General features: G+C 37.5%; 2 protein-coding genes across 4 annotated transcripts; both read right to left on the bottom strand.

Annotated features, from left to right (window-relative positions):
- Positions 1-5,641: 5,641 nt before the first annotated feature.
- Positions 5,642-9,702, bottom strand: pck1 (phosphoenolpyruvate carboxykinase 1 (soluble)). 2 transcript variants are annotated; one of them, XM_008408894.2, is made up of 10 exons: positions 9,595-9,702; positions 9,074-9,358; positions 8,395-8,579; positions 8,096-8,299; positions 7,792-7,979; positions 7,544-7,706; positions 7,230-7,454; positions 6,970-7,101; positions 6,773-6,868; positions 5,642-6,655 (listed from the first exon to the last, which is right to left on the bottom strand). In XM_008408894.2, exons 2-10 carry the CDS (start codon positions 9,295-9,297, stop codon positions 6,198-6,200), a joined length of 1,875 nt encoding a protein of 624 aa, XP_008407116.1. In that variant the 5' UTR covers positions 9,298-9,358; positions 9,595-9,702; the 3' UTR covers positions 5,642-6,197. The 2 variants fall into 2 exon arrangements, with proteins under 2 accessions (XP_008407116.1, XP_017160082.1); XM_017304593.1 differs by having other exon boundaries at positions 9,074-9,332; positions 9,595-9,698.
- Positions 9,703-9,710: 8 nt separating this feature from the next.
- On the bottom strand, positions 9,711-21,237 carry LOC103464656 (deoxyribonuclease-1-like). 2 transcript variants are annotated; one of them, XM_017304594.1, is made up of 10 exons: positions 20,528-21,237; positions 20,339-20,407; positions 20,010-20,087; positions 19,790-19,902; positions 19,242-19,354; positions 18,948-19,099; positions 18,353-18,449; positions 18,188-18,255; positions 17,978-18,052; positions 9,711-9,795 (listed from the first exon to the last, which is right to left on the bottom strand). In XM_017304594.1, exons 3-9 carry the CDS (start codon positions 20,069-20,071, stop codon positions 18,019-18,021), a joined length of 639 nt encoding a protein of 212 aa, XP_017160083.1. In that variant the 5' UTR covers positions 20,072-20,087; positions 20,339-20,407; positions 20,528-21,237; the 3' UTR covers positions 9,711-9,795; positions 17,978-18,018. The 2 variants fall into 2 exon arrangements, with proteins under 2 accessions (XP_017160083.1, XP_017160084.1); XM_017304595.1 differs by lacking the exon at positions 9,711-9,795 and adding an exon at positions 17,171-17,549.
- Positions 21,238-21,243: the final 6 nt, after the last annotated feature.

Raw genomic sequence — 21,243 nt, forward strand, 5'->3', positions numbered from 1 at the left:
GAAGCACTGAACATGCTTGATGAGTAGGCCTGTCACGATAACAAATTTTGCTGAGCGATTAATTGTCTAAAAAATTATTGTGATAAACGATAATATTGTTTGAAGACCTTTTGACACAGTTTTAATAGAAATGACATGCTATTTTCTGCCATAGATAGATACACTTTATTTTCAAAAGAAAATAAAGTGTATCTGATAAACTATCAAATAAAGTGGAACTGATAAACTAAATAAACAAAACAACCAAAAACAAAAATAAAATGGATTCTCAGTCTCCATTAACAAAAAACTTACTTGAATAAAAACTAAACAACATAAAGCCAAAGTGGCAATAAATACTGCATTCAACCAAAAGAGTGCAGATTATGAAGTCTGTATACTATATTGCCCTTCAGTAATCACTAGATTTAAATAGAGAAGACGGGCACATCCCACTACCTAATGCAGTTGTTCACACTACACGATCTTTTGCCCCTATTTTCCCTTTACGAAAATCTTAGATCGTTGGCGGTTCTAAGATTGTCCCTGGTGATTTCGTAATCGATCATCCTGTAGTGTAGATTGTCGTGGCCGCTCTGATCTAAATCGGGTTTTCCCCGACTGGGAGCTTAACGCTGAATGTGACAGGTAGCCAATCAGAAAGCGCGGATTCTCCTCCTGCTTTCTGAAGGGAAATTACGGAGGAGAATCCCAAACAGCTGTCACAGCGCAACCAGAATTCCAGCGGACATTGGCGATGATATGTGGAAACATTAATATTTATTCAACATTTTGTACAAAGAATATAGAAATGACAAGGGGAGGAGTTGGAGCCAAATTGCTACCTCAATTGATAAACCCGGTAAGTTTTCAGCTGTTCTTCGTTAACGTGACATAAATAGGTTATAATGATTTTCATTCAGTCAGAACTTTACGCTGAATCTAGCCACATGCATCACAGGTAGATTCTAGTAAAGCATTGATTAATGCCTGATTTTAAAATTAGTTGACTGGACTTGTAGCCATTATTTTGTGCCCATGTGACTGGACACCACAAGGCATGACGAACCCGATCAAACCGTTATTTATACCTAGGATTTCTGTCGGCTAATGTGTAGTCTGGTTTTGAAAATGGGCCGACAGTCGCAGGAAATTACACTACGGAAATGAGGAAGGGAGGGTCAGTGGAGAGCACCGGAGTTTAGCCTTTTATCATTCAGTGTCATCAACAGAAAGAAAAAAGGCAGGAAGAGACGATAAAGCCGATAATTAAAATGAGGTCGATAGGTTTAATTTATCGTGCAATTAATTGATTTATCATTTATCGCGACAGGCCTATTGATGAGTATCATAGACTCGGCTGTAAAGCTCAGAATTTGGGTAGTTTTGAAAAGGACTTTTAGTTTCAGATTTTTGAAGATGTTCTGGTCACATTGTCAGCAGAGTTTCACACAAAATCTCCAAAATGCCAAATAGAAATTGAAAATGTTGAGATTACATAATATTAAGTTAATTTGGAGAAATTCAGAGCATGACTGTCGCTCATCCTTTTTGTGACCCACTCTAACATTATTTCTTAATAGTTCTCTCTTTGATTTTGAAACCTGTCTTATTTGCTGTTGCATTGTTGTGTCTTTGTTGTCTTGCCGATTTTCTGGTTTGAAAATTAAACCAGAAAATACTGGTTTCTTGTATTTTTAATACTAGAATCAATCAGGTATGCTACATTTATCAATAACAGTCACTGAAATATATTTTTGCACTTTAATGCATTTTAAAGTCTTTGTTTTACAAAACATGTGTTATACTTTGAAGAATATCTTCTTCACCTTCACCCCAGACATGAAAAAAATAAGTTAACTTTTTACTTCTTTAAAATAATTTCTCTGTTTGCAGGTATATAAAGGCTAAAACATGAGAGAGAACAGACGTCTGTGTTCCTGGAGCTGTGATTCGAATCAAATCTGCTGGTGAAGTGTGGAGTTTTCTGGCTGCAGCTTTTCCACGCATCGTCTGGAATTCCCTCTGAGCTTTGACCAGCAGCGACGCACAGCCAGGAAGCGTCACTGCTGACGTTTTACTGGAGGTGAGAGTCTGACCGGACCTCTGGGCCGTGTTACTGTCAGCTCTATCAGCTCGCTGTGCAAATATTACATTCACAGCTGATAAGGACTCACCTTTGATGCTGCAGACTGTCCTTTCATTGCACAACTTCACATTGTTCCCTTCCTTCTGTTCTTCCTTACTCAGCTGTCTGTGAACAATGAAATACTTAACTGTTGAGACTTTGTGTAAATTGTTGTATGTGACACAAGACATGCACCATTTCTCCTAAGTAAGCTGCTGTACGTGCACTAATCTGTTTCAAGACCTTTCAACTTTGCATCCAGTCTGTCTCCAATAAGCATTGATTCAACCTGTGAGTTTAAATCTGCTGAGATGATTTCTAAAATGACCTTTTGGTGTTCGTACAGTTTGGCTCTGTAGATGGATTGCTGTGGAAATGCAACCTGACTTTAAATGAGCTTAATAACTGCATTCGGAAACTGATCCACTTTGCATTTTTGCAGTGATGAACAACAAATGGTATTTCTAGTTCAGTTTCATTCCAGTATACAATAAGGGTGAATTGAGGTTGGGCTGCGCGTTGCCACAGTTTAACACTGTTGCGTTACAACTGAATCTCACCCTGGGCTCTTTCTGCATAGAGTTTGCATGTTGTCCCCATACATGATTTGGTTCTCACCAGGTACTCCGACTTTCTTCCAGAAAAATATGACTGTTAATCAGTTACTGTAACCCAGCTTAGAGGTGAGTGTGTTCCTGCATTGGTGGTGTCTGTGATGGCTTGTCATTGACTGGCCTAGTAATTTTTTTCTTTTGAGCAACGTGGATTTTGTTGAAATTTGGTAAGGAAGACCCAAAACAGATGAGACAAAATATGGAAAACTCTCAAAAATCTCTTTGAAAATTGGGAAAATATTTCTTAAATTCAACAAACTCGGTCAACATTCACTAATCCTTACTGTATAATGCTGGACTCCAAGCCTTTATATGAGCAGCAGCAGCTGATAAACTTTTTTTTATCTCTTAGAACAGTTTGTCTCTTAGAAACTGTCTTCGCTTGTTCATTCATGTTCACTGGGAATTACAACTTTGCTTGTGAGATAATCTCTCAGTAAGCAGATAACTTTCACAGTACTATCCTTTCATGATGTTTTTATACATGCATATTGAATATTAACACAATTTGCACATCGTAAAACTGAGGACATGGTATGTACCTCCTATTTATTTCAATAAAGAAAAAATAAAAACCCTTACTATATGGTAAAATATGGTACAGCTCTTTAACTAGGACAGATTGGCACACTGGTGGTGGTAAGTTACTACGTTGTAGTCAAAGTTGCCCTGGGCAGCCTGACATCGGCTGTCATAATTTCCTCGTTTGATGCAGAAAAGCTGAAATAATTATTTTGCTCAGAAAAATAACAATATTATAACATCAGGCTAAAGATCTCACAATGAGTTGGAAAAAAAATAAAATTTTATTGATTTTTTTATTGCTGTTTTTTAGGTTGAGTATAATTTAAAATGATGTGAGAAAATATACACACTATAATATAATGTAATGTTGTGACGCTAAAATTTCTATAAACCAAAACTGTTGCAAAAATGCTCAGAGTAACTGATCCATCATGTTACATAACAACCTAGTCATAAAAACCTAGAAAACAGGAACGTAGGGTATAAGCTGTCCACTGAAACAAATGTGTAAATTCACAGATAATCCTGTTAGATCACAAACAGAAAATGTGATAAGAGCTGAGCACAAAAACATGTTTGGGACATGCTGTAAAATTATGAGCTTACGTTCTTGCAAGCTAATTATTTCTTCAGATAAGGCAGCTGAAAAACAAGAACATTCAGATTGTCTGCAGATGGCAGAAAACAAGTAAATCATTGTCGGCGTAATCCGAAAAAAAAAAAAAAAGTCTCCTTGCCAAAAGAATCAGTGGTGAAGATTTACTTAGACACATACTAAACAAGACTCAGGTTTTTAAAGGTGTAGGGGAAAGGTCATGCAACTATTCCACTTTGCAACTGACATACAGCTCATGTAAAAGCTTTTTTTCACATCCTGTATTATGAACGTTATTAGAAAATTCACACATCTTAAAGATCAGACCAGCTGGAAATGAGCTGGCATGTGTGGACTTTTAAATTTGCTGAAGTGACGTTAAGATCACTTCTGAAAACATTTAGCTGTGTTTGTTTGCACTTGCTAAAGCAGGAAAAGATGAAACTTGAAAACCATCCAGAGCTTGACAACATTTAGGAGAAGCAGGACTGAATACAAATCTGGACGTTTTTATAATGTTGCATCCATAATGAAGAAGGGAAGATAGTAATCGGTCAGCATCTGTTACTGGAGCACCTTTCACTTGTTTGTATTCCATTTTTAAAATCCTTCTGGAACAGATTACAGCAGCATGAAACAGCAGAAGTTTTATCAGCACACAGAATTTGAATGTGAGAGAAAGTCAAAAACATCCGAGTGATGATTAACTGTGGTTCCTTCATTATCTCCACCTGTTATGAAACCACAGCGACCACTGGGACGGAAACATGTGGCCTCCCACAAACACAGTTCAGCTGATGGTTTTGTACTCCATGTTCATCTGAGATGTTTTTGCTTTTGAAGAGAACTGAAAAAAACACACAAGCCTTAAAAAAAGGTGGATTTTTACTTTGAAATTCAATACGTTGCATATTTTTGAATTTTAACATCCTCATCCTCTGATGTATGACAATCAATGTTTTTTTTGTACTTCATTTGCTTTTTTATTATTTTCCAGCATCTGGTCATTTTCAGAGCAGTAACTTAACTCTGATCTAAAACATTTAGAAATAAAAAAGATCCTGAATTCAGACGATGTATCAGAGTTGTGTACAAACATTAGACAACTAAACCAAATTATATTTAAATATGTTTTCCCCCCATTAATATTAATATTAGGCATCACTACTCTTACATAAAATTTTGGGATACTATACCTACTGGAAATAACTTCACTAAATGAAGGACAAATATGTTTTAACCAAAAATACGTAAGAGAGACCCGAAGTCTGTGAATGTGAGAGTTCATGTTTGTACATATGCTTTTTGTGTTTTCTGTTTGCTCGGCCTATTGGGACATTTGAATATACAGTAAATACCATACAATGTCACTGGCAGTATTTATCCTGTTCTAAGATATATAACAGAAATGCTGACCTTAAGCATTGGTTTCAAAGCTTTTATTATTGAAAAATCTTGATTTGGATAAGGATTTCTACTGCATAAATTAGTAATTTTATACATTTTATATATATGTATGTTAATTCTTTTGTCTTGGTCTTTAAAATATCAGAATTTTGTAAATGTTTTTTTTTTTTTGTCTGACATTGTTTCATTTAATTTGATGCCACTCCTTAGTTGTGTTGTCTTGGTTCTTGAATCAGTTGTTTCAGATGATGCTAATTGCTACTCTTTAGTACATTGCAGAATTCATGTGTTTTTAAAAAAATGTTTTGATATAATCATGCTTTGTCTACTGATGACATAACAGGAGGAAAGCCATCATGGCCAAACCACTGAAAAATGAATCGGAATCACAAATATATCTTCAAATGCATTTATTGCTGTCTTCTCATTTGAGAGATTCAAATTATAATAAACAGAACAAAACGTCACCAGTGTTGTATAAAAATAAATTAAGACATCAAATAACATGAACAGAAAACAGTTATCCCTTTAAATAGGGAACAGAGCCATAAAAAGGACCATATAAAATTATATGGTTATGAAATGATGATGTATATCTCAAATAAGTTACCTTTAAATAGACATACACAGAGTAGGACAACATATTGCAAATGGTTTTAAATACACAGTCCTGCTACAAAGAATATGGATGGAAAATAAATATTTCTGGAGGAAATTAACCATGCCAAAAAGTATCATTTCTTGCTAGGTAGCAGAGAGGAAAACAACATGGAAAAAAATTAAAAGAAGGATTACTCATAAAGGTTGCAAAATTAAAGTCTATGACAAAATATTTTATAACTCCAGCTAGTTTGTTAAATTTCATACATATAACTTTATGATTGACAAACTGAAGACAAAAATCCATGTAGTTTCCATTTAAAATACCTAACATATGCTTTCTTCCTCACTACATCTGCTTCACCCTCTGCTGCAACAACTCCAGCTGACAGGCCACCTCACTGGGCAGGTCATCGTTCACCTGTGTGGTGAAATACTTCCTGACTTCCTCCACTTCCTTCTGCCAGAACTCATGTTCCAAGGAGAACAGCTCACTGAGGTTCACCTTTCCCTCTAGGCCCTGGAGGTTCAGGGAGTTGTTGCAGGGCAGGTAGCCCACCGCGGAAGGCATGGCGCCGGTATTACCGTCCACTCGCCTGAACATCCAGTCCAAAACGCGGATGTTGTCTCCAAAGCCAGGCCAGAGGAAGCCAGCTTTGGGGCTCTTTCGAAACCAGTTGACATGGAAGATCTTGGGCAGCTTGGCACCGGGACGGTCGGCCATGCTCAGCCAGTGAGAGAGGTATTGGCCGAAGTTGTAGCCGAAGAAGGGTCGCATGGCAAAGGGGTCATGCATGATTACCTTGCCTAGATAAAGAAAAAATGAGAGAGGCTGTGAGTGAGTGTGGCTTTACTTCACTACTGTGGGGTTGCAAATTGTAAAATACCCAAAAGACCAAAGGAGATCTTCATGGTATCACTGACCTTTGTACTCAGCTGCTGCAGTGGCCTCTGACCTCATTGCTGCACCAACAAATACCCCGTGTTGCCAGTTGAAGGCTTCATATACCAGAGGAACACCTGAAGAGAATCAGTTATATTAGCATCTTTGTTAATCTTTTCTTGCTTTTTGCTCCCATTTTACATCTTTACTCCTCTCTCTTGATTCAATGTTTGCTCACCTTCTGGCCTCCTGCCTCCAAAGATGATGGCCTCAATGGGGACTCCTTCTGGTGATTCCCACTGTGGGTCAATAATGGGACACTGACTTGCTGGGGTGCAAAAGCGAGAGTTGGGGTGAGCGCAGGGTTCCCCTATAGAGAAACAGACAAGACAGTTTATTTTTTGGCTTTAGACAGAATGCACAGTTTGTATTTTATTAGATATCTAAGTAATGTATTAAATCTGTTCTGGTCTTATTTTAAGCCTGTGGGTTTCTTACCGTCTTCTGAACTCCAGGGCTTGTTCTTCCATGATGTGAGCGTTACTCCCTCAGGCAGTTCCTGCTCCATTCCCTCCCAGTATATGCCACCATCACTGGTTTCTGCCACATTTGTGAAGATGGTGTTCTTAACAATGGTTGCCATGGCGTTGGGGTTGGTTTTAGCTGATGTACCAGGTGCAACACCAAAAAATCCATTCTCAGGGTTGATTGCGCGCAAGTTGCCTAAGAACAGGAATGACATCTGTTAGTTTTGATAGTTGCTCCTGTTATTTCAGTTTTCCACAGCTGATGGCCAGTGAAAGATTTCCTACCTTGGTTGTCAAACTTCATCCAGGCGATGTCGTCTCCTACACACTCAACCTTCCAGCCAGGCAGTGTTGGGCAGAGCATGGCCAGGTTGGTTTTACCACAGGCACTAGGGAAGGCTGCTGCCATGTACTTCTTCTCTCCAGCAGGATTGGTGATGCCTAAGATCTAAACAGGAGAAACATTTAGTCATCTTCAGAATTGAAAAAGCTGTTGGAAATGGCTTCAATCCTTTTTTGTGCCTGTTGCTTACCAGCATATGCTCAGCAAGCCAGCCCTCTTCCTTGGCAATGCGCGAGGCAATGCGGAGAGCGAAGCACTTCTTTCCCAAGAGGGAGTTTCCGCCGTAACCGCTGCCAAATGAGATGATTTGTCTGCGTTCTGGGATGTGGGCGACGAGGGTCTGCTCAGGGTTGCAGGGCCAGTTATTTACCAGGGGCTCTGAAAGGAAAATCAGAGAATTTTTTAAATATGTGAATTATTTTGGTTTGCAGGAACATTTGGAAAATGAGAATGTAGTATATTAAAATATGTTCGGTAAACTTTTTGTGGCATACTTTTAAGTGGGAGAGGGCAGCCGACGGAGTGCAAACAGCGGACAAACTCGCCGTTTCCCAGTTCGTTGAGCACAGTTTTCCCCATTCGGGTCATCACCCTCATGCTGGCCACCACGTAGGGGGAATCAGTCAGCTCGACGCCAATCTTGGAGAGGGGAGAACCGACAGGGCCCATGCTGAAGGGAACCACATACATGGTGCGACCTGAAGACAGAAAGGTAATGGGTTTGCTTACAATTGTCTTTTCTTTCATTTACTTTCATCAACAGATTCAAAATGGACATTCATTACTGTAGTACCTTTCATGCAGCCGGGGAACCGTTGAGCCATGGCTTTGTCAAACTCCTCCGGGGACATCCAACGCCCCAGTTGGCTGGTTCCACCTCCCAGTGGCGTGGGCACCGTTTCCCTCTGCTCCCGAGTCACGATTACCGTCTTGCTCTCGACTCTAGCCACATCCCCTGGGTCTGTTCTAGCCAACCAGCTGTAAAATTAGAAATATAAGGAATAAGAAAGACAAATTCACAGCAAATCATGTCTTTGTTCTTCTGTCTTGTTTTAGAAAATTAAAAAAAACTACAAGTTTTACAGATGTTAAGCTTCTTGCAAGTCATTCTCATCTATCACATTTTTCAGCTGCTGGTAAAAACTTCTAGTTAGCCAAACTAACTGGAGTTTTTGATTTGTCAGATTGCACAATATTTTCTAGGTAAGTTGTCAATCGAAACAACTGCTGATGACTGAATGATGCAAACTGTCATCAACAACAACATAACTGGACATTTTACTGATTCCACTGATGCTTTGCTGCAAAAACAACTCTAGCTATAGTGATAGGTAGACAAAAGAAATCTCAGACTAAAACTGTTAAGTTTCTATTTCTTTGCAGCACTTTGCAACAAATTAGAAAAACCCTTCAAAGAGAAATCCTTCACATGAAGGAATTCATCCCCACTTAAATGCTTCAGATCAACCTACCAGTTCTCATATTTGGTGAGCTTCTTGATCATCCCTTGTTCCTCCAGCTGAGTTAGGATGGCTCGGTTTTCCTGATCCGAGCCATCGCAGATGTGAAGGGACTCTGGTTGGCACAGGGTAACATTGGTCTCCACAAACTCTCTGACCGCTGGGCTGAGGGCACTGAGCTCGCCCTGCAGGACCCTGAGTCCGCTCTGGTTCTGTGACTGGATCTGAGGAGGCATGGTGAAAGAGACCGGAGAAACGGCAAGTCGATAGACTGCGAGAGAAAAGATGAGAGGATGTCTGGAGTGAAGGGTGGGGAGAAAGTAGTGGAAAGTAAAATAAGAAGAAGGTTGGGAGAAAGTTTGCGAATGGGAAAAAGATAAAACCATGAAGAGAAAAAGAGGTACAGAAGATAAAAGTTAGCTTTTTACACAGAAAACGTCACAATTGTTCAGATTCTGGTTCATCTCTGATGGCATTCAGTAGCATCTCATTTTATGTAATCTTTCCATGCAAAAACAGAGTTTTCAAGTTACCTTCAACAATTTGTTGGGAGCAAGAAGTTGTTAGCTTGGCCTCATCGGCTGAAGCTTCCCGGTGACGGCTGTTCTCAGCTGAGTTTAGGACTGTTGGTCCGCTGTGTCTGCTCTGGAGAAGGTTTGCTCCTTTTATACCCTGGGATTTCCCTCCGACAGGGAGAGGGGTGTGCCAGGAGGTGTGTGCATAGCCTCGTAGTGCTGAAATGACAGTGTTACATGCCACTGAATAATTATTAACTAACCACAGGACGTCATGTCATCTTCACAGAACCGGTTTCCCCCGGTGTCGGATGAATGATGATAAAGGGTTCAAATCTCAGACTGAGGAGACGTCAGCTTTTTGCTAATTAAAGCAATAATAATCTGTCATGTCTTTAATTAATTGAGAGATGAGCTTGTTTTAATAATACATATATTGGGAACTTGGTATTAGGTGCGTAGCAAAATTTCTGTTTTATATCTAAAATTCCTTAAGAAAATCTTTTCTGTGTGATTCAAACATTTTTTCTGCTAATTATTCTTTCTGTAGAAGGTAGTTTGACCTGAGATATTTAACATTGAATAACTTCCTTCATACTTGGTGCTGCAGCGAAAGATTTTGAACTTTGACACAGTAAGTGATGCAAGTTCAGGGTTCGCTGTCGTGAGTCTGCAGTGTGACGTTAAGAACATTTTGGCCTGGCCTCTTTTGTATTGGCTGACATCTGGGGGCTTGTTGAGTTAAAGGTTCAGTCAGGGGTTGGTGTGTGCATGCATGCGCTGCACAGGAACTGAAGATAAACAGGGATATAGTCGTTTTAACAAAGGAGATATTTGTATTTGATTAACGCCACCTTTAAGTTTGACATGGTCCTGCTGTAAAAGATACAGTACAGGGGAATGAAGACTGCAGAAACCTGACTTGTTGCTACATCAGGGTTTGGGTCAAATGCTGCCAACAGTGAGCTGGTTGAGCTTTTATTACTGCCCAGCCATTTTCTTCTAATCTTTCAAAATATGTCGCCTTTACTGACGGCAACTACTAATCTAAAAATGTTGTCCAAGATTCCTGGCTGCTGTATTCATTCCAGAAAGCCTTCAGAGTTTTCATACTGTTTGGTGTTGTTATCCTGAGAGAAACTCACAGTTTAACATGCAAACTGGCCTGTGGAATCTGAGAACAAGCTCTGGGATTAACAAAATGGCTCTAAATACTGAGTTACTTTGCCATGAGCTTTTTGTGACGTCTACAGCTAGGAAGTATGTCAACTTAAACTTGCAAACAGTGAATCTGGTATTGGAATAAGAGACTTCCAAGTTGTTTGGAAATGGCCTCTTGACCTTTCTTGTGTGGGCAAAAACAGTTGCTTCTCTTTTGTTTTTCCATTTAACCTCAACACTAAGACACCTGACGACTGAGAGCAAAAACTAACTAAATCTCTACTTTCATGTAGACACTTAACTTTGCTGATGAATTGTGCAATACATTTGCCATTTTCTTCAGGCAGTTAAGTTATTGCCAAAAATCCACAGTGGCAGAAACAATATTCAGTATAACCTCACAGGTTTCTAAAACTGATTACTGGGCAAAAAAGGTGAATGGATGGAAAAAGAAAATGTGTCATAGAGGCACTTATGATTTCACAACACATTCTTTGAAGCTGTTTTATGAACAGCACTTCAGCTGGGCGGTAACTTCCTGGCAGATTATAAAACTAGGACAGCCTGCACATTTCAATCTTACCTTTTCTTTTTTATGTTTAGCTCTACTCCATAACTCCATATGCTTGATGCTAATTAAAGTCTACTGCATTTAAAGTTTTTATACAATGATGATAGTAAATTTTGAGCTGACAATGACTTAAATTGTTCCATTTTTTTCACCAGTGTGACAGAACTATCATGGAAGTTAATTAATTTAACACTCACTTTGGTTTATTTCACAAAGTGGATGGAATAAAAGGCAACTTTCAGATTCCTCCCAGCTAATGTCTTGAGACTTGGTGTTTACTCTCTGACTGAAGTTAGTGGATACTCTGAATAAATGAAGAGTTATTTAAAGCTTTGCTTGATTTAGCCCTTCTGGTTATTCAGGTTTGCATTCACTTGTTTTCTCACAGCAGGTTTTAGCTGATTCAATCTGACAATGATCATAATTCTCTGTTTGTTTAGGATTATATTTATTTAAACATTTATTTTTTTCCAATAATCTGTGATCAAATTGCAATGGACCTCTAATGTATGAATGCATGCGATTTCCTGCCATAGATAGATACACTTTATTTTCAAAAGAACACATAACACTGGAACTGATAAACTAAATAAACAAAACAACCAAAAATAAAATGGATTCTCAGTCTCAATGAACAAAAAACATACTTTAATAAAAACTAAACAACAAAAAGCCAAAGTGGAAATAAATACTGCATTCAACCAAAAGAGTGCAGATAATAAAGTCTGTATACTTTATTGGCCTTCAGTAATCACTAGATTTAAATAGAGGAGACGGGCACATCCCACTACCTAATGCCCCTATTTTCCCCTTACGATAATCTTAGATCGTTGGCCGATCTAAGATCTAACAATCTTAGATCTATGTGGAAACAACATTAATGTTTATTCAACGTTTTGTCCAGATCTAAGATTGTCGCTGGTGATTTCGTAACCGATCATCCTGTAGTGTGATTTAGATCGTCGTGGCCGCTCTGATCTAAATCGGGTTTTCCCCGAATGGGAGCTTAACGCTGAATGTGACAGGTAGCCAATCAGAAAGCGCGGATTCCTCTCCGCGCTTTCTGAGGGGAAATGACGGAGGGGAATCCCAAACAGCTGTCACGGCGCAACCCAAAATCCAGCGGACATTGGAGATGATCAGTTTCCCAAGAGGAACTGGCTCCAACCAGGTTGCTCGGTTGTGTACGAGTTGACTGGAGGTTCCATGAGGAGTTTGGTTTATTTAGAGCAAGAGACATCAATACAGCATTGCTGACTGAACAGCTTTCGTAGCAAAAGATAATGCTATTTTGTAAGATATGTGCCTGTGGGTGAGCAAAAAGCAAAACAAATGATAAAATGGATGTTATCTCTTAATGTAAAATTGCATTAGTCTTCATTTAGGGTTTTTTTTTGTCTGTGATTTATGTTTAAGTAGGATGAGGGAAAAATTTGATAAAGTTTAACAAAACAACAAGTTCTTAGTCATTCATTCAATGATCTGTTCATCCACACAAAATAAAAATCAAAAGATTTTATGTATTTTTCTCCTGCAGCATAAAATCATATTGCTTTGCAGTTCTAAAGAACTAAGTTGAATCTAAACTCCTAGACTTCGGGTTAGTCACATAAATATAGAGGAAGAAAGTAATTTTGCCCTGAATTTAAGTATTCTACAAAATGTCTTACGTAGCAGTTGTTTGATTAAGGGAAACAGTTTGCCCAGCTTCACAAGTGAAAGGAGGAGGTCAGCCAAGAGGAAGGTTTGTTTTTAGTTCAGACGATCAAAAACATTTTTTTTAAAAAAAACAAACACACATCCTAACTGTTGGATTAAAATAGCCCAGTGTGTGGACACTTTGGCACAGTAATGTGTGGCACAAATCTGATGAGACAGACAAACTTCATCAAACATCAAAGTAAGTTGGTAATGGGGTCATAATTCAGTCTGCATTATTTTAGCTCTGGACTGGGATCCTCTTCTCTCTGCCCCTCTTCCTGTGGACTGAGGACCATTAGTGCTGAAAAAAACCTTTTAAAAAACACATTTGCTTTGGATTCGCTTCTTTAAGGGGACTATTATGTAAAATAAATATTTTGTTATGATGATATTCCTGAATAATTTTACTTTATATATTATTTTCCAGCTGCTCATTTGCATGTTTCATAAAAAGATCTGTAGACTGCTGCTGGTATTTATTGGCTATATTTACTTCTAAATCTATCTCGTATAAAAGTTGGTTTCAAAAATAAAGAAAAAGCAAAAAGTACTTGTTTAGTGACAAGACTTATCAAGTATTTTCCACCTCTAACTGGTTCGTACTTGTTGCCTTCACAGCATTGGTTCCTTTGATTAGGTCATGAGACGCATTTCACTACTGCTTTCACTTTCAAAGATAAAAGGATAACCACGTCACCATTTTTTCCCCTAGTGGTAGAAAAACATCTTTTCCTGTTTCAACCAGTGAAACGCCAGGCCTTGACATCTCCATCAGATGCATCCTGTCTGCAGACTTAGTCTAATTCCCAAATCCCATTTCAGCCCTTCCTCATTTGGAAGCAGGCTTCCAAAGTATTCACCAGTTTCTACTCACTTTCTGTATTGTGATGTCACCATTTCAGTCCAACCTCTTTCCATTTTGTATCTTATATACTTCAACTACTTCATATAACTTTTTAAAGCTATTTTATATAGACAGATAAATAGATTAAAAAATCCAAGGGATGGACTGTTTCGGCACCGCTAGTCGATTTAGAGTATGTAACTTTTCTAAAAAATTTTATTTACATAAAAGATCGACCTACTACAAGCTACTATTGCAGTCTGAAGAAATGCACCCAACCAAAAACAACCAATCAGGGCCAGGAGGAGGTTCTTAGTGCTTCCAATCAACCTTGTGTACCCACTGCTAAATGTGCTAATGGTGTAGAAACAAGTTACTGGTACAGGAAAACTGTTTATTCGCCGTCATCTGTGGCTATGCTAACTAGCTTCAGCATTCACTAAAGTCTTTGCTAGCTGCAGCAGAGCAATGAGGGATGAGGGAGGAAGAATGAGCTGCGCCACATGAGATTGTGATTGACAGCACTAACTTTTTTTTTTTTTTTTTTACAAATAAGTGAAGAAGTGACTTACAAAAGTTACATAGTGCAGCTTTAATGATAAAACTACAAAATCAGAAACATGGTGTTGGGCTGGACCAGGTCCTCCATGCTCCATGTCACATGCTTGTCTTCCTGCTCTGCTTAAATATCACTTTAATACTTCTTAAGTTCTTTGGTTAAATCACAAGGAGTCCACTGGTTTTTAAAATAAAATAGCTTTTCATTAGGTCGTAATGCTGTGTGGCCCAGTGCTAGTGCAGCCACGTCCCAGCACTGGTGCGCTTCCCAGTGGTTTAGGACCCATTCATTGTTATATCATCATACAATTTGATGTGCTCTGCTATAAGATGAGACTGAGACTCGACAGGTTTTAAGTGCATTACAAGTGTTTATCACATCATCATGTTTGGAGAACCTTTGGTGTTTTTTGTGTGCGTTACCAGAGTGACGGCAGCAAAGAGGAAAAACAGATAAGTGTAGCAGACATCAGTCTGAACGGCTGTGTGTGAATCGCTGACACAAACAGCAGCTGCTGAAGAGGAGGGTAAAGTACCAAGAGCAGTGACGTAAATCTGCACATCTGATAACATGGAGAGACCCACTTTTATTAGGACATACATGTTTGTGAATTTATTTTGTAATTCGGACAATTTTGACAGTTTATATAGTCATTTACAGAATGTGTGACAAAAAATGTTAAAGTCCTGTTTACAAAATTTAGTTTAAACTGTATTCTGCAGATGTTTTCCAGGCGTTCTGTAACTTTACTTTAGATTTCAGTTCAGTGTCGTCTTTTAGAATAAATCCTGTAAAATCCTTATATACTGCTCAAAAAAATAAAGGGAACACTTAAACAACACAATATAACTCCAAGTAAATCAAACTTCTTTGAAATCAAACTGTCCACTTTGGAAGCAACACTGATTGACCCGACGAGGGTCCCCGTTGTCAATCAGTGTTGCTTCCTAAGTGGACAGTTTGATTTCACAGAAGTTTGATTTACTTGGAGTTATATTGTGTTGTTTAAGTGTTCCCTTTATTTTTTTGAGCAGTATATTTACTGCCATCACAAACAAAATGGCATTTTCACAAAACTAAACAAAATTCAGTAGGCATGAATAGTAAAGTTTTACCAGAAAAAAAAGCTAATTATAAAAAAACTAATAAATTTATAATGCATTTTAACTGTCTAAGGCTCGCACTGATCATGGGAAAAATTCCTCCAGTTTGCTGCTCCATCAAATGGGAATCAACTGCAGAAAGGCTTAAATAAGGAACATGAACATAAATATTTTGACTAATATCAAGTTGTATTTTACTCCTAATTTTACTTCTATGGATGTGCTTGTTTATTTTTCTTCTTTTGTTGCCCATATTTGTATTTTAATTGTTTAGATAGCTGTGGTTTTCTGATTTGTAATTGTTGGTGTGCTGCTGCCGTTCTTGGTCAGGATTCTCTAGAAAAAGAGATTTAGCTGGTTAAATAAAGGTTGCAAACAATTAGACGCAATTAAATGAATAATGATAACTGTAATACACTAGTGACCTAAAGAGATTGATTGATTATTCACTGAAAGGTTGACGGTGACATCCAGTGTACACAATGAGCTATTGCACAACTCAGAAACACTAAAATGTTTTATTTTTATGGAATGAGGTAAAAATGTTTGTGGCTGAAATTAATACAGCCATTTAGCACATAAAAAAGAAAACAAGGGGTTAAGAGAATTACTCATGTTATTGATTTGATGAAACTGAAGTGGTAAAACTTGAATCTGCAGAGTCCCAGGAGATGATGCGGACATATTTAATTTGAAATCCCAATAAAATAAACACAAAATTGAACCGGGATATAGAAATATAATACATTGTTTTATTCCTTCAATCCAAATTGTATTTGCTGAAGTTGAAGTCGCACAAAATGTTAAACCTTTTCTTCAAAAAAGAGACCAAATGAATGGGGAGGGCAAGAAAAAATCCAGATCTCAGTCCAGCCGATTGTTCATATGAATAAATCATAAAAGTGCATGGAAAGGATCCTACCTGCAGAACTGATCTGTCAGATGTTTTATGATAATACTGGAATCTGACTGACAAAGAATATTACCTTTTATAGATGGACAGATCTAAAGCTTTCTGAAACCCAGAGGAGCTGCAACAAGGTCCTGATTGGGACATCTTATTGTCTCATTATTCTTTCTTGCTGTTAAAAGCGATCATTCCTTCGTGAGCTTGATTTAAATAAAATAAGTAGCTTTATTTTTTAACAAAACCAGGATAACCAGCTGTCATATTAGTGACTGAATAGCCACCAATATTCAAGATTCTATATTTTTTACTTGTAATAATTTAAAAACATTAACCTTGATTTAGCAAGATACTTCTGAAAATCATAAAGTTTACATGCTAATGCAAAAGAGTTTCCCTACTGAATGGATTTAATCCTGCTAAATGATATTGCCTGATTCTGTAGTTGATCAGAAATTGGACAGAAAAAACCTGGGCGTGCAAAGTCAGTCTTTGAATAGAAACGTATATTTAGGTAGAAATGAAACGCGTATTAACTGAACAAATCATTTTAACACTTGAAACATGCACTAATAAAAAATAAGTGATGAAATAAGCAGAAAAAAAATAGTTTTTCTCAAATGTCAGGTTAACAGATTAAACAAAGAAGACTTTATTAGTAATGCAATTTGTTTTTTTTTTTTTACATGTAATGAAATAAGTTTTTAATAGGAAGACCAAAAATCCATAGATATTTCTTAAATTGTTTTTAAGCTATAGCAAGAAGAATCAACAGAGGTGCAAGTAACACTTCTAATAGATGTGTTTCCTCATAACTGTTGTTTTAATTATTTCATCAATATAATTTATCTAAGTCTTCCAGTATATCCCTGGGCGGCCCATATTGTAAGGGCTTAAAGACGGGTTGTTTACTTCGACGGCAATAAGATGGTACGAATCGTGGAGCAATATTCCTTTGAAAACCAGAGGTATGGCGACTCCAATTGTAGAGATCAAGCGGATGTAAAAAAGTTATCAGGGATGAATGAGTTGGGCCTCTGAGAGGAGGATGTTTCACTGTCGTACCATTCAGAGCCAGCACTTTCAGAGTCGGACGTTTCAGAATCAGAGCTTTGAGGCGAAGGTAACTGTTTGATGCAGAGCAGAGTCACAGTTTGGGTTTGCAGAGTTAAAATGAGCACATAGACAAAGTAAAGGTTTCTTACATACAAACGTTTTATAAAGAGCAAAATACTTGTCTTTGTTTTATTTTTTCTACCTGATTCCATGACAGTTGTTGAGCCAGATTCACACTACAGTGTTGACATATGAAGACTTGTCTGTCTAGATCTCTATAAAGGGTAACGTCCTGAAACACCAGACTACCAAGGATTTTTTTTGTCTAAAACTTGCTTAGTCTGAGAATATGAACATGGAGATATTACATAAAAAGTCACATTTATTTAGTTAAAATGAAATTACTAAGATTACTGGTTTTAACCAATACTGAAGCTCAAATTGTCAGCAGGTGTCAAATGATAAAACATTTCCTCTTTATTGGGCTCTTGGGTGTTACCTGTTCATTACGCTACTTTTGCTGCTTGAGTTTTCCTTCCATCATCGTCTGCTGGTTTGGATCTCTTCTGAGCTCCTGTTGGTGTGAATTAAATGAAAGGAGACCAAAAGGTGTGATTAAAAAGTGAAGACATTTATTCAAATCGATTGAACAGTAAAATCTCAGTTTGATCCCTGCACTGTTTTTTGTCAGAGTAAGTAGCCTTCTTACTTTCTTACTGCAGATTTGTCCGTCTTCAGCTCCACCTCCACAGGATAATGATCACTGATGCTAAGAGCCTAGGAAACCAAAAGAGAACAGTGTCCTGATCTTTAACATCTTCAACTCATTTCTCTCAGATAAGAGGACATTTACAGTTGTGCACATGAAATTTACTTCTTCAGTATCCAGCCCGAACTCTGTTTGGAAGTTGAAAGGTTTGGCTGAGTTGGGGACGATGGTTTTCTGCATTTTCTTTGTGTACACCACAATCCTGTTGGAACAAGAAGCATCATAGTGTTTTGTCAGAGTGTGGTTCTTAAAACATCCAATTACTTAGTCTTTTTATACCAGAAAAAATCCCAATAAAACAAAATGCAGTTAAGTGTTTGTAGCATGACAAACTGGGTGAAATGTTTAAGGGGTGTAAATTCTTTTTTTTTCAAGGCATTATAAAACAACTTTTACGTTTTCAAGCAGTTTCACATTACTGAAGCAAAGTCCAAACTGGATAAAGCTACACAATTAACATGTATTAAAAATGCATGACTTCTAGAACAGACGGGAAACAAAATACAAATGTTGCAATGATCCTGTCGTGGTCATCTATGATCTGTTCAACTGAGTTAAAATGATCTTTTAGGAATGCAAAGAGAGCTTTGTAAGGATGAGATGAAAGACCTGTGAATGGCCTTTTCCATTTATTAAATTTGACTATACGTCTTTATAGTATTATAGCCATAAAGATTCACAGAATGTGTTAACGCCTCACCTGTCATAGGCGTGCTCGTTAGAGTGAGTTGTTGTGTCAACCGTGTCGTCAATCAGCCAATAGAAAGGAGGAGAGGAGATGCGTATCCTTTTCTTCTTCTTCTTTGAAAGATATGAACCAGCTGCATTGAAGTCTCCCAGAACCATAATGTTCTGAAAACATTTTGGGAAAAGCCATTAATTATCACACCGTGTTTGACTGTCATGCGTCTTCAGTGAGGGATTATGGGTAGGATTTATGTTAATTGTTTAGGATTGTCCTTATCATTAGTCTGTTCAGATCTTTAATCCTTACCGAGGTTTTCCATTTATTTCTCATGATTTTGACCACATCATGGAGCTCGTCCAGTTCTTTCTCAGCATCATTTGGTTGGGTGTGAACCGGGATCAGGACCAGATCTTTAATAACTGTTGTGAAAGAAATCCTGAACAAGCTGTGTTTCTACTACATGTTAAACTCAAAAGCGTATGCCATAGATTTGATATTTTCTAATATTGGACATATGATACAGATGTGATTATGTGGATTTGTTTTTAATTCCTAAGCAGCCAATCTGTTTGATGAATAATGAAATTATCTCTAACTTGCATGATGTTTTAAGATAAAATAAAAGTATTAACTATGCAAGAAACATGTCGTATATAACAATAATAATAATAATAATAATAATACTAGTAACATGTATGTAAAAGCAACTGCTGAAATTCTGGCTTTGGAAAAAGAGGAAGAATGCTGCACCCTGTTAGCATATTCTAATATTTGTTCTTCAGTCAACAGTAATTATTCTAACAAGCTAATCATAGCCAATAGTGTAATAAAACCATTAGATGAAATGCACAGACCTGTGGTAGGACAGTTGAAGCGCAGAATCAAGGGCTCTCTGGCAAAAGCGTCTTCGTCCCCCGGCTGATTGTCTTCGTACTGATGCTGATCTCTTAGTTGGACCTCATCCTCTCTGAAACACACACCGCACCGCAGAGAGAAGTAAGATGAATGTAATGTACGATGAAGATGCTTTTTTATGTTACTGACAGCCTCTGAAACGTCGTTTATGAGACCCACCTATAGAAACAAACAAACTTCTCCTTGTAGCCATTTCTGCCGAGAGCTGAGCTGCAGACCATTTCATAGTTATCACAACTGTTGGAAACAGACACGGCATAAGAAGACATTAACTTCTAGGAGACTCTGTTTTCATGTCTGGGTTGTTTCTTTTTGCCGTCATCAGTTATAAAAGCTTTGGTCTTTAATTTTCTTCTAAATCTTTGCTAGATCATCTGAAACTTCTCTTTTAAAAAACACATTTTCATGCATCCATATCCGTCATATTTTTGCTGTAAACAACTGACATGTTTAGGTTTTTGCATTTTGTTTTTATGAGTTGCACTCACACAGCTCTGAGCTTTTCCAGTTTTATCCATCACCTCCAGTATGAACACGATGCTGTACTGAGAGATGATCTAGGAGAAATGTATGGCAATTAAACAATATATTCATGCTTTTCTTTTTTCCATTACGTTTTATGCGACTTTTGCCATAATTCAATTAAATTCAATTCAAGAATGAAAAGCATTTCTTACCTCAATAAGATATTTGCAAACTTTGGTGTTTTTGACTTTTCGAAGTCCCAGTTTCTTCGCATTGAAGGCAGCGACTTTCATTTTAATCTCATTTATAAAAAAATAAAAAAACACATGAAAGAGTATGCTTAGGAATAAATAGTCTGCAGTTTACATAAATGGAGTAAGAATAAAATAAAAACAGCACAAAAACGCTCAGTAATAAGTTTTAAAAAAGCATGCATGTTTCCTGAACAAAGTTAAAGGCAAATGTCAAATCAAACTAGAAAAATAGCTGTTCCTAGCGAAACAGCCGTGAGAATGCATATTTGCAGAATGACTGCTGCAGAAATGCAAGAAAAATGGAGAAAAGCTTAAGAAGTAGAAGATATCAGAAGAAATAGAAAATRGTTGGATCAGTTGAACAGTGAAACAAATCAAAAAGGAAAAATTTAGCAGAAGCGGAAGTCAGTACAAAACGAGAAATAGTTGAAACCGTTGGAAGAGTGAAACATAGCAACATAGGAAAAAGAATAAAATAGAAGAAGTAGAAGACATAGAGAAGAGTAGACAAGCTAAAAGATAGTAAAATCAACAGAAATAAGGCATGCAGAAAAGCAGACTAGTTAAAAAATAATGAAGCTATGATAGATAGAGATAGAGATAGATGTGTGTGCAATTAGTCAGTGATGTGCGTTTAGGTGCATAGCTGGTGAGGCTATGAACCTTTTGTGCTG

The sequence above is a fragment of the Poecilia reticulata genome, linkage group LG5 (assembly GCF_000633615.1).
Source record: "Poecilia reticulata strain Guanapo linkage group LG5, Guppy_female_1.0+MT, whole genome shotgun sequence".
Lineage (NCBI taxonomy): Eukaryota > Metazoa > Chordata > Actinopteri > Cyprinodontiformes > Poeciliidae > Poecilia > Poecilia reticulata.